Source organism: Chaetodon trifascialis, chromosome 3 (genome assembly GCF_039877785.1).
Source record: "Chaetodon trifascialis isolate fChaTrf1 chromosome 3, fChaTrf1.hap1, whole genome shotgun sequence".
Taxonomy (NCBI): Eukaryota; Metazoa; Chordata; class Actinopteri; order Chaetodontiformes; family Chaetodontidae; genus Chaetodon; species Chaetodon trifascialis.
The window spans coordinates 2151913-2170113 of NC_092058.1; the positions used below are offsets into that span (position 1 = coordinate 2151913).

At 46.0% G+C, this 18201-nt stretch overlaps 1 protein-coding gene across 2 annotated transcripts in view; it reads left to right on the forward strand.

The window, feature by feature from the left end:
- Positions 1-15047, forward strand: part of matn4 (matrilin 4) — a 26196-nt gene extending 11149 nt beyond the window's left edge. The window contains exons 3-17 of one of the 2 annotated variants that reach the window (XM_070958552.1): positions 1410-1585; positions 2026-2184; positions 2371-2602; positions 4144-4266; positions 4968-5090; positions 5603-5725; positions 8375-8497; positions 8954-9076; positions 9438-9560; positions 10606-10703; positions 11192-11323; positions 11557-11740; positions 11884-12036; positions 12384-12488; positions 13749-15047. In XM_070958552.1, the coding sequence (XP_070814653.1) occupies positions 1410-1585; positions 2026-2184; positions 2371-2602; positions 4144-4266; positions 4968-5090; positions 5603-5725; positions 8375-8497; positions 8954-9076; positions 9438-9560; positions 10606-10703; positions 11192-11323; positions 11557-11740; positions 11884-12036; positions 12384-12488; positions 13749-13807 (2036 nt within the window). In that variant the 3' untranslated portion in view covers positions 13808-15047. Of the gene's footprint in view, positions 1-1409; positions 1586-2025; positions 2185-2370; positions 2603-4143; positions 4267-4967; positions 5091-5602; positions 5726-8374; positions 8498-8953; positions 9077-9437; positions 9561-10605; positions 10704-11191; positions 11324-11556; positions 11741-11883; positions 12037-12383; positions 12500-13748 lie in introns of those variants that run through there. The other variant, XM_070958551.1, reaches the window with a different exon arrangement.
- The last annotated feature ends 3154 nt before the right edge of the window (positions 15048-18201 follow it).

Sequence of the window (18201 nt, forward strand, 5' to 3'; positions counted from 1 at the left end):
CTTGATTTCTACATGCAGACGATGAGGCGGCGTATTTCTCTCAGGCTTTAAAAGCAGCAACACGCTCGAGCTGACGTCCTCACACCCGAGCTGACGTCCACACGCTCGAGCTGACGTCCTCACACCCGAGCTGACGTCCTCACACTCGAGCCGACGTCCTCATACTCGAGCTGACGTCCTCACACTCAAGCTGACGTCCTCACACTGGAGCTGACGTCCACACACTGGAGCTGACGTCCTCTCACAAGAGCTGACGTCCTCACGCTCGAGCTGACGTCCACATGCTCGAGCTGACGTCCTCACGCTCGAGCTGACGTCCTCACGCTCGAGCTGACGTCCTCATACTCGAGCTGACGTCCTCACACTGGAGCTGACGTCCTCACACTGGAGCTGACGTCCTCACACTGGAGCTGATGTGTTACACTGGAGCTGATGTGTTACACTCGAGCTGACGTCCACACACTTGAGCTGACGTCCTCACACTGGAGCTGATGTGTTACACTCGAGCTGACGTCCACACACTTGAGCTGACGTCCTCACACTCGAGCCGACGTCCTCACGCTCGAGCTGACGTCCTCACGCTCAAGCCGACGTCCTCACGCTCGAGCCGACGTCCACACGCTCGAGCCGACGTCCTCACACTCGAGCTGACATCCTCACGCTCGAGCTGACGTCCTCACACTGGAGCTGACGTCCTCACGCTCGAGCTGACGTCCACACGCTCGAGCTGACGTCCACACGCTCGAGCTGACGTCCTCACGCTCGAGCTGACATCCTCACACTTGAGCTGATGCCGAGCCTCCTCTGCGCTGCCTCTCAGCCTCTGTGAAGAAGCTCTGGACGTGCATCAATCACACAGCTCCTCTCCATCCCATAATGCCCAAACACAGACGCACCTCATACCTCGCTCATGAGCGCCCTGTGATGATGTTACAACTCGGACTGATGCTGAAAGTTAAAGAGAGAAACAGGAGCCTGTGGCAGCTGAAGCTGAAGGAGAGTTCAGGTGGTCAACAGCATGAGAGTGAAACCAGAGAGCGAAGAGGAGCTGCTGCTGCTGAGCGAAGAAAATGGAAAACTGAAAACCACACACACACACACACACACACACACACACACACACACACACACACACACACACACACACACACACACACACACACACACACACGCACTCGCCTACGAGGACACACTGAGCTCCTAACATACACGAACACAAGTGACTCTGTTTTCATTTATATTAACTTCTTGTCAACAACATTTTTCTGACAAACGGCGTTAATGTTCAAAAACATCTTCGGTGTTCTTTCATTGCTTTTTTAAACTATATTCTGCCTCAGTCCTCCATCAGAAACAGATTAAAATCAGTTTTCAGCTCTTTTCAGGACCGTCTCTGCTCCCTCTTCCAGGTCCGGAGCAGAAATGTAAGTCTGGTCCGGTGGATCTGGTCTTCCTCATCGACAGCTCCCGCAGCGTCAGGCCACACGAGTTTGAGACCATGAGGAAGTTCATGATCGACATCCTGAACACTCTGGACATCGGACTCAACGCCACCAGAGTGGGGGTGGTTCAGTACTCCAGCCAGGTACCGAAGGAGCACAGCATCCAGATCTTCATCCATACTGCGCTTCATCTGCTCGTTTTCAGCCATGTTAGCGCCGCCTGTCTGTCAGACGGATTGTCGGACGTTCACGTTCCCCTCAGGATGAACTTTTCATCAGATCAACATTCAGATCTTTCCGGCACTTTGATCTATGACTAAATACCTGCAAAACCAAAGACTTTCCCATCAGCCTCAGCTGTACTTTGTGTTGAGTGCTGATTAGCAAATGTTAGCATGCTAACATGCTAACCAATACATGTATATCAAAATGTAACAAACGCTGTCCTCAGATCAGAGGGAGCTCATTTTCATACGGCGTCTTTGTGGGTGACGTTGAGGATAAAACTGCGATGATGTGATAAGTGGACACTGTCCACTGTCTGCTGTCTCTCTTTGATGTCTCTGTCCTCGTTGGTCTTCAGGTCCGCAGTGAGTTCTCTCTGAAGACCCACGCCAAGCTGGACGCCATGGTGAAAGGCATCAACCAGATCATTCCCCTCGCTCAGGGCACCATGACCGGCCTCGCCATCAAATACGTGATGAATGCCGCCTTTACTGCTGAGGCGGGAGACAGGCCGAAGGTGAGACAGGTTTTGAAGTTTGTGTTCACAGCTTGTATTTATTCGTCTCGGTTTCATACCGTTTATATCATGAAAGAACATAGAAACAGTTCATATCTTCATCTGTGATGAGACGTCTCCGTGGGCCTCACACCACGTCCTCCCTGCCTGACCTGAGCTCTGATCTGGAGGTTTTCTGTCCCTCAGGTCCCCAACGTGGCTGTGATCGTGACCGATGGACGTCCTCAGGACCGTGTGGCGGAGGTGGCAGCTGAGGCCCGAGAGAAAGGCATCGAGATCTACGCCGTGGGGGTGGCCCGAGCCGACATGACGTCTCTGAGGGCCATGGCATCTCCGCCCTTTGAGGACCACGTCTTCCTGGTGGAGTCCTTCGATCTCATCCACCAGTTCGGGCTCCAGTTCCAGGACAAGCTCTGTGGTGAGACTGCAGGACAGGAAATGACCTCACTGACTAAAAATCTACTTTTGGTATTTTCATTATCATATTTGCCAAAACCATTTTTCAATCCATCTTTAAAAGACGAGGAGTTTCCTGTAAAAGTGGATGTTTAGACAAACGTGTCATCACGAGCGGGATCACGTAACGTTTGGCTTGTGTTCACTTTGACTGGGTTTGGATGAGTTTCAGGCTTTATTACAGGTTTTCTTGTCAGAGGGAGTTTTAGCAGAGAACAGGATATGAAATCACCCAAAATTCAACAAAATGAAATCATTTGACTGGAAGGTGAAAACTTAAATCCTCACATTAAATCCAGACAAAAGAAAGCTCATAAAACGCCCGAGACGACTAATTCTTTACGGATTTGACATCATATTTTAGCTGAATCTCCACCTGAAGCGAGTGAAGAGCTTCACGTTTTATGCCACAAACCGAAAACTTTCATTCGAAGTCACGTTAACATCAGACACGTAGAAAAGTGCAGCCAAGTCTCTGGAATTTAAGTTTCATGCCGCCGGCTTCATCCGGGGCAACACCAGATTCTTTATGTAATTAAAAACACGGTGAACGTCTCGGCCAATAGAAAAAATCCCCGGGCCCATCTAACCCCACAGAACCTAATACTTTCTCATAACAGCCTGCTGAAATCCCTGAAGTGCAGGACTTTTCCTCGTGCTGCTGTTACTCCAGACCGGGCGGCTGCGTGAAAAACCTCTGGCTTTGCTTCATGAGAGATGGAAAAGGAGAGAAAAGGCAGAAACACAAACATCTGAGACAGAATAAATGAATTAAAGAACATAACACGGATGTTTGGGAAGCCTGAAAACTCTCTCTAATCAAATCATTCAACATTAAACAGGAACTCCTCATCAGCCTCCAGGTGTTTCAAACCTTTAGCATCTCCAGACGGAGCTGTGAAGTCTGATAAATGTCCAGTTTGCTCCTCGTCTCTGCTGCAGGCTGCTGCTAGCATAACACACCTGAAACCGTCGGCAGGTGAGTTGCATTGTGGGTGATGTAGGCAGCAGGTTTTTGTGTGTGGAATAAAAACACAAACTGCATCAAACTGAAGATTTACCCATTTTAGACAAAAGTTCAAGAAAACATCCTAAATTCTTATTTATTACTAGTTAAATATTAAAAACTTCATGGGGGCTGTGTGGGTGTGGGTCGATCAGGTTTGATTGACAGTTGTCAAACAATCCTGAATTAATATCTGTTCTTAGATATTAAGTCAAATGTTGCTCAGTTGGTGCACAAAGAATCAGCTTTGAACCGCTGAGCTCCGTTTGCTTCAGACCAGAGAAGAAGAATCCACAGATCTCAGGTGAAACGAGCAAACCTCCACAGTCTGCGTTCATGTCGGATCCGTCGCTCAGTCAGGAGCTTTCAGGGACTTTCAGACGACGACGTCCTGCAGCTCCTCGCCCGGAGCCGAGCCGAGCCGAGCCGAGCCGAGCCGAGCCGAGCCGAGCTGAGCCGAGCTGAGGTGGCTGAAGTCGCTCTGATCTCTGCTGCAGGTGTGGATCTGTGTCTGGAGTCGGACCACGGCTGCGAGCACATCTGCGAGAGCTCGCCGGGCTCCTTCCAGTGCCTCTGCCTGCCCGGATACGCCCTGAACGACGACGGGAAAACGTGTGCAGGTAAGACAGGACGACAGAGACACACAGGACACACAGACAGAGCAGTCCAGACGGCTGGACTCACGCACAACACCGTCGCTTTTCACTGTTTGACTCATAGTGAACAAAATATCCCACTTAAATTACACTTTTTGAAGTACATTATGTACTATGCTTGCCGCCTTCAGTACTTTAGTGTACTTGTTGCTAAACAGTAGCTAAATTGGCACAACTTTATCAAAACCTGAGGTGTACCAAAGTACACGGTGAAACTGTTTCATGAGCATTTAAAACACACTCGCAGTACAATTGTATCACTGATGTGCTGGAAATATACTTCAAATGAAAGTACACTTTAATTAAACATGCTAATAGTGTATTACAACGGACCTGAACATGAGTACACGTTTCATAAGTTCACTTTATTACTATTTAAAGTATTTTTGTGTACTCTTTAAAAGTACACTTAAGTACAAGTTATGATACACTTTGAACAAAGTGCACTCTTTGTAAGTACTTTGAAATACCACTTTAAATCTCACACGATTAGTATATTCATTTTTAATACATACTTAATTACTTAATTAAGTAATTCATTCTATGTATGTACAAGTACACTTTTGAAAGTACGAGTGATAATGGACAGTTACTCATGAAACCACTGTGTGTGTGTGTGTGTGTGTGTGTGTGTGTGTGTGTGTGTGTGTGTGTGTGTGTGTCAGCCATCGACCTGTGTGCTGAGGGGAAACATGACTGTGAACAAATCTGCGTCAGCTCTCCTGGTTCCTTCACCTGCGACTGCAACAAAGGATTCAAGCTGAACGACGACAAGAAGACCTGCTCAAGTCAGTCTCACATAGCACACACGCGCACACACGCGCACACACACACACAAAGCCAACGTCCAGTCACTCCTGCTGATAGCTCCTGGCTTCACAGTCGGAGGAGAGCTCGGCTTGACTTCATGTCATGTTCATTCATGCTGAAACGGATCTGACCTTCACAAGCTCTGCACACGGTCGTCCTGCTGCTGTTTGTTCCTAGAAAAGAGGCCGTTTCATTTCACTTCACTCTGCGTCCTTTAATCAGGTCCTTTAATAAAAGAAGAGCCTGATGCAAACACTGCGCTGTGCGTCTGTGAAGACACGACTTGGCCTCGTCCTGAGAAGCGTGACAGACTTTAAAAGAGAAGGTGTGAGGCGGCTTCGTTAGCAGGTATCGGCCTCAGCAGCAGAACTCCGGGTTCTCGGCTTGTTCCGGGTCAGATCTGTGGTCAGACGGCAGGAACATACATGCAGTCCACACGCTCTGCTGCTGTTTGCTCTGCCGCTCACGGCCTCGCTGCTTCCCCCCTCAGTGATCGACTACTGTTCGTTTGGGAACCACAGTTGTGATCACGAGTGTGTGAGTGTGCTCAGCGGCTATCACTGCCGCTGCGACCAGGGACACAGGCTGCTGGACGACGGCAAGACCTGCCAGGGTGAGTAACACACCTGCTGTCTGCTACGTCACCTGACCTCCTCCTCTGCTCCCGTCATAGTTACCACCACCACTAGAGGTCACTAACGTCTAACAATGAACGTAAATATGAGTCTGATAATCTGCTCGCACAGTCGACCTTTACGGCCATTTTTCTGGCGACGACGGCTGTTAATGACACAGATAGAAACAAAACCAAGATGTCTGCAGCTGCTTTAATGGAGGTGCAGATCAAATTTGATTAAAAAGTTTTATTACAGTCAAACCTGCCTGACTTTGGATCTGTGGTCATTGATAGAATCTCATTATTATATTATATTATCCATCCATTATCTATACCGCCTATCCCTTTCGGGGTTGCGGGGGGCTGGAGCCTATCCCAGCTACAATGGGCGAGAGGCGGGGTACACCCTGAACCGGTCGCCAGCCGATTGCAGGGCCACATGAAAGGACAAACAACCATTCACACTCACACTCACACCTACGGACAATTTAGAGTCATCAATTAACCTAATGAGCATGTTTTTGGTCTGTGGGAGGAAGCCGGAGTGCCCGGAGAGAACCCACGCATGCACGGGAAGAACATGCAAACTTCACACAGAAAGGCCCCGCCTGACCCGGGGATCGAACCGGCAACCTTCTTGCTGTGAGGCACGCGCACTAACTGCTGCGCCACCGTGCAGCCCTATATTATATTATATTATATTATATTATATTATATTATATTATATTATATTATATTATATTATATTATATTATATTATATTATATTATATTACCTCAAAAGAGAGCCGCAAACATTACACATTTCCTGTCTGTGTGCTAACACCAGTTAGCAGGTAACTGACTCTGAAATGGGAATATATCTGAAGTATTTCCATCTCTGGCTGCAACTTTCTTGATGTGAATCTCAAACAGCTTTGTTGGGATTTACTGGCTCTCCAAAATGAAGCCATGACTACAAAGAATGTGCGGTTACATCCTCTGTAGAGACCAGCTCGTGTGCAGATGCCTTTTCCCTTTTCAATGTGAGGAATCGTCGCAGGATGGAAGCAAAAATGACGCTGTTGCTTCAGTATCTTTTCACTGTTATACACTCGATCCAAGCAATAATGCTTAAAATAATTAAATGAATAAAATGAACTGAATAAGATCAAATAAATAGGAATAAAACAAAAGAAAGTTTTAAGAGGAGACTTAAAAGAAGGAGTCCCACAGTGTGCTGATCATCCTCAGTCATAAACTTTGACCTGGGATGAACCAGCAGGCCTCCGTCAACAGATCAGAAATTAATTTAAGAGCAATAAAATGTTGAATTAATATGAAATCTAACCGGCAGCCAGCGCAGGGAGACAAGCACAGGCTGATGTGATCAGTTCCAGCTGGAGACGACGGAGGGAGTCCGAGCGAAGGGCATCGAGCTGAGAGTGGATGAAAGCGGCATTTTGTTTATCAGCAGCTGATAAAACTGGATGAGACTGAAAGAGTTTATCATTAACTGCTCAGTGCTAAACCTTCAACGGCAGCACGAACACTCTTATCTCAGTGTTTTCAAGATCTATGAGCTGGAAACACGACGACAGTCTCATAATGTGTTCACAAACACACATCGTGTGCACGAGACTGCACGCGTCCAGCATGTGTGTACATATTCATGCCCATGGCCAGGCACACACGCACGCACGCACGCACGCACGCACGCACGCACGCACGCACGCACGCACGCACGCACGCACGTAAAGACGTCTCAGCAAAACCTGCACAACGAGACATGAAGACAATTTCCTACCTGTGGACAACCTGTGGACTGTCCACTGGAAGCCGTGCGACACATCAAGTCACTGCGTTTAACCCAAAAACCACAACAGCTGGGTTATAAATGACATCTGAATGCATCATTAGAGGTTATGAGCCAGATGATTACACTCATTATTAGAAAGAAATCCAACTGAATGAAGGAACGTCACAGATTTTGTGATTCACCCTCGTGACGATGCTGACCGTCATTTCTAGAAATGAACATCTGGTATTTGCTCTGTTTTATCAGAGAGCGCTAACATCGTGTCCACACAGACAGTCTGAGCGGCACGTTAGACGGACAGCAGCCGCTTCAGTCCTCCATCTGTGGCAACACATGATGCGTTCAAGGACAACACTGAGTGTAGGTCATTTAGGCTTTAACAGCGTGCAGAAAACAGCACACAGGAAAGGAAGCAGAAGACAGACTTGAAATGGGAAGAAATAGACTTTGTGTCACATTTCTGTCCACATAGCAGGTAAAAACTTTCATTTTAAAAGGGGAGGACATCTGCTCCGTCCCGTCAGATGAATGTGAGGCGGTCGGCTGAAATACTTCACTGAAACGACTCCTGTGTGGACGAGCTGTTCAAGCAAAGTCCAACAAAGATCTAACAGCTGAAAAATGCTCTTTGGATCGAATGTTCAGGAGTGTTTTTATAGAAATGCACAGAAAAAAAAGAAGCAGCGTCCCTGGAAAATATATTTACACCAGAGCATTACACACACACACACACACACACACACACACACACACACACACACACACACACACACACACACACACACACACACACACACACACACACACACACACTGTTTAACTCAATGTGTGTGTGTGTGTGTTATCTAGCCATTGACCTGTGTGCTGAGGGGAAACATGACTGTGAACAGATCTGCGTCAGCGCGCCCGGCGTCTTCACCTGCGACTGCAACAAAGGATTCACACTGAATGAGGACAAGAAGACCTGCTCACGTTAGGCCCTCGCATGCACGCACGCACGCATGCACACACGCACGCACGCACACACACTCACACACAGGTACAGGTGTGCACTCCAGGTGCATCCATCCTGCAGCACGTTGAAGTGGTTTTTCCGTTCGTTCATTGTGATAATCGATTAGTAATGTCTGTCCTTTGAGTGCTAACATGAAGTAGTTGCTCCTTCCAGCGTCTTAAATGTGACGACTTCCTGTTTCCTGTCATTGTAAAGCAGTTTGGAGACTTTGCTCTGTCTCTAACTGTCCTCAGTTTGTGGTCAGTGGCATCATCTTCTGTGTTTACATGATCCTCTGGCTTCACTTCACATGTAGAAGCACACACACACAGAAACAAAGCAAACACCCGAAACAATCACACACAATGTTCCACAGTTCCATTAGTTATAAATAAATGTGTGTGTGTGTGTGTGTGTGTATGTGTGTTATCTAGCCATTGACCTGTGTGCCGAGGGGAAGCACGACTGTGAACAGATCTGCGTCAGCGCGCCCGGCGTCTTCACCTGCGACTGCAACAAAGGATTCAAACTCAACAAAGACAAGAAGACCTGCACAAGTCAGTGAATGTCACAGCAGCACAGCTCTCCTCAGCCCATCCTGTGTGTGTTCTCTGATTTAAAATGCACTTCAGGGTCAGTTTGTTGCCTCAAAAACATCTGAAGGACGGACTGAGAGGAGCCAGCTGTCTGATTAACATGTGTGAACGTGTGTCCATAACGTCTCTGCAGACCGACAGGCTGAAAATAGTCTCTAAAACTCTTTGAAAACTTCTCATCCATCCATCAACAGCCAAGCACCAATCCCTCACATGTACTAGTACCTGTGTAAATGTACGCAGTTAGTTTCCAGCTGGTTTGTGTGTGTCTGTGCAGGTGTGGTACATAATGTCACGTGTGTTTTCTGACTTGTGTTTGCAGACATGGACCTGTGTAACACAGTGGAGCATGGCTGTGAGCACCAGTGTGTGAGCACTCCAGGATCTTATTACTGCATCTGTCCAGAGGGACAGCTGCTGCAGGAGGACGGCAAGAGCTGCGGCAGTAAGTCCACTGAGATGAATCCTGTTTCTTATAAAATCATCTGAACAGTCACACTCAAGACAGCGTCCCAGAGTGTGAGATCACTCAGGCTCATGCAGGGAGACTAAGACCCTGGAGGTCCTGTGGGACCAAATGCTGCAGGTGCAGGATGAAGGTCAGCATCGTCATCACATTCGCCTGAATTCAGTCTACACCCGCAGAGATAAACCAGAACACACACAGAACCCAGATCTGTGGTGCATCACCTGCGCTGCTGAGCTCTGACATGTAACAATCAGGACGCCACCACGCCGACATCCATCACGGCGCGATCAGATGAGCGTTAACGAAGGGAAGAATCATCCCGAGCTGAAAACAGATCAGAACAGACTGAGCTTGGTCCTCAGGAGATGAAATCAAGCTCCTGTGCTGATGTTAAAAGCAGCTCCGTTCTGTCTGGGAGGAACTGGCTGAACAAAGATGAGATCTTTTGAATTTTCCTTTCCTCAGGGGAAGCAGAGAGACACCAGAGTGCCTGCCATGACGCCTCCACAGCACCTCCATGTGGAGCCTCACGGCAGCACAGACAGCCTCATTATCTGATCCAACATCACACATAACTGCAAGACGTCCTTTGCTGCCATGACAAGAGCAGCAGCAAGCTTTCTAATTTTACTTCATCTGAATCCCTTCAATACAATATATCAGCTAACACGTGACACTGAGGCCACATCTGTCATATATATGGATGCTTCCATTAGAACAAAGAATTTAAGTATTATTATTGTTTTTTAACAGTTTCAGGCTGACTGACTGAATATTGATCGATATTCGACAGCTGAGTAACAGTATGTGCACCACTATAGATTTTTTTAACATAAACACGAGATAACAAACATTTTTGATGAATTCCTGCACCTCAAACATCTTCATCATCATCTTATTTCTGTGATTCGGGTCCAGCTCAGCTGTGCGACAGAAATGATGCCTGTGAATTTAAAGAGCAAACATTCGTCAGCATTCATTCTCAGTCTCGCTCTCTCTTTCGTATCTCTCTCTCCTTCAGCCTGCAAGTCTGCCAACATCGACCTGGTGCTTCTGATTGACGGCTCCAAAAGTGTCCGCCCTCAAAACTTTGAGCTGGTCAAAAAGTTTGTTAACCAGGTAACTTTTCACATGAAGAGCAGCAGTATTCAAACAACAGAAAACAGACCATAATGCAACAAATTCAATACATCTGCACGAAGAACCAGTCCGGCACGGAGCAGATGCAGGGACGCATCCACCACCAGTTAATCTGATCACACTCAATCTGTAACACCAGCCAAACAGCCAGCGCTTGTTTACAGCTAACAGCTGATCGGTAGAGTTAGCCAGCAGTTCCCAGTATATATCAAGAACCAGTAACCACGTTCAGGTCCCAATACAAGGTAATCCAACAGTGGGAAGAGGGATCAGTCAACAGATCCAGCAAGAAAAGCACAAAATCAACAGAACTGTGGGTAAAAAGTGTGTTGTTTGTTTTAGGGGGCAGAAAATGACGTGATTTTTCTATTTAAATAACCGTAATAAACCAAGAAAGATTTAAGCACGTTAATACAGGACCTGCACCTGTGTCTGATGGGTATCGCTCACCTGCTCCTGTGCTCCAGGTCGTGGACTCTCTGGACGTGTCTGCTCACGGCACCAGAGTCGGCCTGGTTCAGTACTCCAGCCGCGTCAGGACAGAGTTCCCTCTCAACATGTACCACACGGCTGACGAGATCAAAGCTGCAGTCATGAAGGTAAAGCTGCTGCTTCTCTGTCACATTATGGTTTCATACCTGATGCATCAGCTGCCTGTGAACAACCTGCACCGACCTGCTGAATAAGTCAAAGCAACACGATCGAGACTTTTATGTCATGGACGTCCAGCAGGAGCAGATTCTGAGTCCATGGTGAAAGAAATGCCACATTATGAGCGTCCGTCAACTCTCTCCTGATTCACTTATAACACCTGTGTCTTGTGCTTGTCTAGGTTCAATACATGGAGAAAGGCACCATGACAGGTCTGGCCCTTAAACACATGGTGGAGAACAGCTTCTCAGAGGCAGAGGGCGCTCGTCCTGCCAGCCGCAACATCCCACGAATCGGACTGGTGTTCACCGACGGGCGCTCGCAGGACGACATCACAGAGTTCGCCAAGAAGGCCAAAGAAGCCGGTAAGACTCAATGAGTGTGGGGGTCAAACTACATCTGCAGCTCGTGGTCTTGATCTAAGTGACGGAGGACTAATCATCTGGCCCCCACTGCTGTGAAGTTGACATTAAATGAGTGTTTGCTGCGTTTGTTTCCATGCACGCAGGTATCACCATGTATGCGGTGGGTGTTGGAAAAGCTGTGGAGGATGAACTTCGTGAGATCGCATCTGAGCCTGTGGAGAAACATTTCTACTACACCACCGACTTCACTGCCATCAGCACCATCGCTGAGAACCTCAAACTCAACGTCTGCCCAGGTGCGACGCTCCGCCTGCAGCGTAGGATACGTCCTCAAAGTCTCGTTGATGTGTGGCAGCATATTAACAACTGACAGCAGCTGTATATAGAACCTAATGCTGTGCAGATCCCTGCAGGAGGCTGCTTTACTTTCAACATAAAGATGAGACTCACGTTTTGTCCTGTGGCTTCATCTGCTGACAGCTGCAGAAAAAGCACTGAAACGTAACACAATGACAAAATATTTCTCCCATAAGTAACGAACACCTGCATGGTGTGAGGTTGTAACGTGTCATTAAACAGATGAAGGGAAGGCGTCGTTTGCTGCCTGTAACCTCATTTCCTGTCCCTCTTTGTGCCTCTGCAGAGGAGAGTCAGGGGGAGATCGAGGTGAAGGATCCATGTGCCTGTGAGAGTCTGGTGGAGTTCCAGCAGGCCACCATGAGCAGCCTGGAGCAGCTCACACAGAAGCATATCCTTTAAAGAAAAACGTCTTCATCCAACACCAGCAACCAGAACGAGCCACCAGCCGTTTCTCTGCAGCGACAAGCAGTTAGAGATTCTTTAAAAGCTGCAGTGATCTGTGGTGACAAACTGGTGGCAGTTCAAACTGGGACAGACAGATGTAGTGACCACTGACTAAGACTAAAATACACCAGAACTGGGTGAAATCCCTCTGTGGGTTCGTTCCTTTAGGTTAACCTGGTCAATTACACTCTGGATTCAGTGGAAAGATGAAAAACGATGTGTAATGTGTGTTACAGATGTGGAACTTATTTGGGCTTTGAGTCGAGCAAAGTCCCTCGACAAAAACATACCTCACATCAGCCCCAAATTCTTCCCACAACTGGCCCAAGCCTCACCGTGTAACAAACAAATCAGGAAAAACGTCAGCATTCTTCAATACGCCGATATTCTGTGTAGCAGATTATCAGCAAAATGCATGAAAAGACAAAAACCAAGTTCAATCTTTTTCATCTGAGCCATTAAAAACACATCAGTGAGCCTCACTGCTGTTCACACACACACGCACACACACACACACACACACACACACACACACACACACACACACACACACACACACACACACACACACACACACACACACACACACACACACACACACACACACACACACCGTCCTGCTGCCACAAACACTCAATACATCAAATGTGGATTCATCCGCCGCTGAAAATAGTCCCCAACAAAAGCACCATGAAGTATACACACAGATTGTTGCCTGTGGTCTTGATAACTCCAGCCTTTAAAGGTCCAGTGTGGAGGATTTAGTGCCATCTAGTGGTGAGGTTACAGGTTGCAGCCAGCTGAAAGGCCCTGACCTCACCCGCCTGCAGTGGCAGCTAAAAGCATGAAAAACATGAAGGACGCTCTCTGGAGTCAGCGTGTGGTTTGTCCGTTCTGGGCTGCTGTAGAAACATGACAGTCCTGCTCCTTCTGTAGAGTTCAAGAGCTCGTTCTGACGTAGAGAAACACATTATTGTCAGGTGATTAAACGTATGAAAACATGCCTCTAAATCCTTCACACCGCACCTTTAATAGATGTTTTGTTGGTCGACCAAATGTCACTGAAAACATCTAAATACCAAAAAATAAACGTCTTAATTTGAAAACTGACAAATCTTTGACATTTGTCCAAACTCTGATGGATGTCCATGCTTACGGTTAAGGTCTGTATGTCATTACTATTATTCCTTAATCAGCTGTCCACTGACGGGGATGACCGCTCGTCTGGAGCAGCTGGAGAACCAGCTCCTCTCCAGGAAGTGATCTGATCACCACACCGAGCGAACAGGACACCACAGAGGAAGAATACCAGACTGAGGAGGAGGAGGAGGAGGAGGGCACATCCTGGCAAGATCATCAAAAGGGGGAATCAGAAACCCCTCCAATCACCGGACCAATCCAAAGTGTCTTTCCACAGAGCCTGTGTAGCCTTCACTGGGTCTGCTGCTCTTCACGTTAATGAGGACGACATGTATCTGAAAGCTTCTGGCGTAGAATCGTACATCTGCTCTCGATGCGGCTGACATATTTGTACACTTAAAAGAAGAAGAAAACACCTCCAGCACATCCACTTTCCCACCCATCACTGAGCGAAGCCGCCGCGACGAAAAACAAACGCTTTCAAACGACGGACAGAAACCACAAGATGAGCGCGACGGAATTAAGGATGAATCTAAGACATCGTACGACGTCCGGTCAGCTGTCTGTAAACCAGCTGTATTCAAAGTACTGTAGATATTAGATATAAGCACCAAATATTATGACATCATGAGCAGCATCACACGCCGTTCACTCATAGTCTCACAGCATCCGTCTGTTTCTCTTAGTGCTGTTTATACTTGATGTGTTTTGTACGGTTTGTTAAATATGATGTATTTATAGCAGGTTGTTTTTGTTTTTACCACAGTAGAATAGCATCATTCAAAAAAGGAGTTATGAAGATGAAGTGTTATCACCACTCCCAGTGCTAATTTGGCTCTTCTCGTGTAAAAACTTGACTCATAGAAACTAGTTTGACGCCACAACTGACTGTGCAGTGTGAAGACTGTCGAGGAGGAAACTGGTTTAGGCTTTTGAAAAAGGGACGTTAAGAAGTTTAAAGTGTCACTGAAGCTGTGGTCTGTCGTTGATTGATCTGCACTTTCTAGATTTTGTCTCATGGTGGCCTTTTCACGTCTGAGTGCTGGTTTTCATACGAGTCAAAAAACCCTCGTGAAGTTGACGTCACGTCGTCAGCAGGAAATCCCTCCGCCTGCATCCCTCAGTCATACCATCAGCCTCTCCCGACCAGTCTGTCATCATCGAGCCACGTTAGGCTGACAGCGGGAGGCCTCGCAGGGCGCTGTGTGTAAAGTGATGAGCACATTAACGATGCTAGATCGCCTCATTCTTGTAGTTTTGTATAAAAAAGATCAGCACAGATGTACGCCCCTTTATATTTGAATGCCTGTATGTTTTTGTATATTTTATAATAGCTTTACCTTTTTGTACTTTTTCTGATGAATCCCTGTATTACAGCACAGAAGGCAATAAAAGAGTGAACTTGTCATGTCAGACTGCTGTGTGTCACTTTTCAGCTTTCACTGCAGGGCTTCACATTTCTGAAGGCCTCGTGTTCACTTTGTGTGTACGTGCACAGTTTCATAACGAGCTAAACAGGATCTGCTAATTAACCGTTAAATTAGCTGCACTCTGCTTCACGTCAGGAGGAAACAGATCAACATGAAGCTCTCACAGAAGTACAGCAACACAATAATTCATCCAGTAAACACACAGGTGGAGTCCACGAGAGCTACCATAAAAACACTAAAATACTCAACTCAATACTCAAATACTTCGCACATTAGGCCCAAGCAGCTAATACAGAGGCTAGCTAGGTTAGCATTAAGCTGATGATAGAAAACTACATTTAACCAGATGAGCCATCACACAACAGCTGGAGAAGAAACTGTTCTTAGAGCATCTGAGGAGCCGATAAACGCTGTCACACAGCGTCAATTAAACTGATCTCAGATCTGAGAAAAGACACAGCTGAAGCCAGACGCCATGAAAGCGTGCGATTGGTTCATCAGAGGAAGCAGGTGCTCGTCTTTGAACAGCAGCTGAGTGCACAGAAAACAGCTCCAGAGGTCCAAAACAGAAAGAAGGACCTCATGTGCTCATCTGAAATGTGCAATGAAAGGGAGGTGATTCGTTTCTTCAGCCGAGGAGGCTTAAGGAGCGTTTTCATTGGTCGACAGACAGCAGAGCGACTGACAGGTTTGAGAAGAAGAACATTTGACTGCTGTTGTTGAATATTAAGCTTTCACAGGGATACAAACTAGTGAACAGACAATGAAGTAACTGAGATTTAATGATGAATTAAGAGTCACCACGTGAAGGATTTCCTGTGACCTCCAACGTGAAGAGACATCTTTCCTGGAACTCAAGACACGACTTCACCTGAGCAGACAGACGTCAGGTGACCTCATGTGTGAAGTGATGACTGAGTGGTGATGAACGGTCCGTGTCTCTTTCACACTCACATTTCACAACAACAGAGTCTGTGACGAAAATAACAAAGAAACTTGCTTCATGTTTCTCTGAGCTCTTTGGTTGAACATTACTTAACTGTGAATTAACATTCCTTCACTGATGGTCTATAAAGTCAGACTGACTTTCAGACTGCATTTGTTCGTGCAGAGCACTGATGAGATATTCTGCATTGATTCATGCATTAAATCATAATGAGCCATTAGCTAAGCATTACTTAAGTATATGATTGGTTTGAGTGACTGTGTCTCAGAGATCCTAAAGCTTTTCTCAATGCAATCTTGACATGTTAACTTTGAAAACTTCCAGAGACACATGGACATAAGTACTGAGAGATGTTGACCTTTGGCCAGCAGAGGGCGCCATGTTCATCAGAGTTTAAAAACAATAGATAGATAGATAGATAGATAGATAGATAGATAGATAGATAGATAGATAGATAGATAGATAGATAGATAGATAGATAGAACTTTATTGACCCCACACCAGGGAACTTTAGTTGTTACAGCAAGCAGGTTAGAAAAAGCAGGCACAGTGGGATAAGAGGTCAAAAAAGTAACGCAGTAATGCAGTAGAATGTAATACGGTGGCCCTGAGGGTCCAAAAACAACTTTTCAGGACACATCTGTGGAAATGTGGCCTGATTATCGTGCAGACTACAAGAGTAAATAAATGATGTTTAACAGCTGAAATGTTCAGAGCCTCTAAAATCCCTTAGGATGACTTTTTTTTTTTTTTAATTGTGCGCACAAATTCTTGTGTGGACAAGATAATAACCTGTAATATTGCTGTTATACAACCATACAGTCTACTGTGAAATCCCCTTCTTGTAGTACTATTCTACAATTATTCCATAATCTAAATGAATGATTTTGACAGTTAAGGGATCAGTATGGGATGACTGTGGTAATAGTATAATATATATATATATATATATATATATATATATATATATATATATATATATATATATATATATATATATATATATATATATATAGTATAATGAGGTGATTTCACGGTACATGGACATGGTCTAATATTACAGGTGCATGAATAAAAAGGATCTATTGAGACTAATTCTATGACCAGTATATGAAAGTATCTTAATATATCTGATGTTTTATGGTCTGAGGAGAGGACAGGAGATAAGGAGGGAAATGAAATAAAGGTCAATGAGTAGGCAGCACACGCTGATGCACCCTCCAAATGGTCGCTGCTGGTCAGGTTTAGGCACTAAAACTACTTGGTCAGGTTTCGTATTTGCTCATGATTTGGCGTCAGTGCGTTGCTGCAGGACGTTATCTGAAGGAGCCATGTTGTTTGGCAGAGCAGATAACAAGAAGAGCTCTATGCAGAACCACAGCCGTTGCTTCACAGCGTTGAGACACTCCCACAGACGTTACACCCTCCTCTGCACTGAAAACTGTCTCTTAGCACCACAAAACTGAAGTCATCTTTTCAACAGCTGCAACGCTACAGTGATGGATTTAAGATGCACGACACAGCTCCTCACATTGGTAATTCAGTTGTACACGGCTGCTGCTGCGTTTGATCCGTTTTATCCTATTTGAGGGTATTAATTCAATCACCTTTTAATGACATTTATTTTTTCCATATAGTCTTGTCACTATGCATGTGTTTGTAGTCATAAGTGTAGTGCAGAGCACACTGGGAGCAGACCGAGCTGTTGGATACTGTGGGTGTGCCTCTGAACACAGCGGTGACTGTAACCGAGTGGAGTTTCAGCTGTAGCTCCAGTTCTAGGTTGCGGTTAAAGGTGTTCTTGTTCTGAACTACATTATAATGAGCTCATCTTCCACATGGGGTCCACCAGGGCTCAATCATCGGCCCTCTTTTATTTGCTCTTTATTTACTTCCCCTTGGTTCTGTTTTTAGGAAACACACATTTCATTTTTATGCTGATGATTGCCAGATCTATGTTCCACTGGCACAAAACAATGCCCACGCAGTCCAGCCACTCATAGACTGTCTTAACAACTTTAAAGCCTGGCTTTCATTTAATTTCCTCAGTCTAAATGAGAATAAGACCAAAGTAATGGTGTTCAGACCACGTTGTTGTTCATCCCCCAACACTGATCTTGGCCCTCTGTCATTGTATCTCA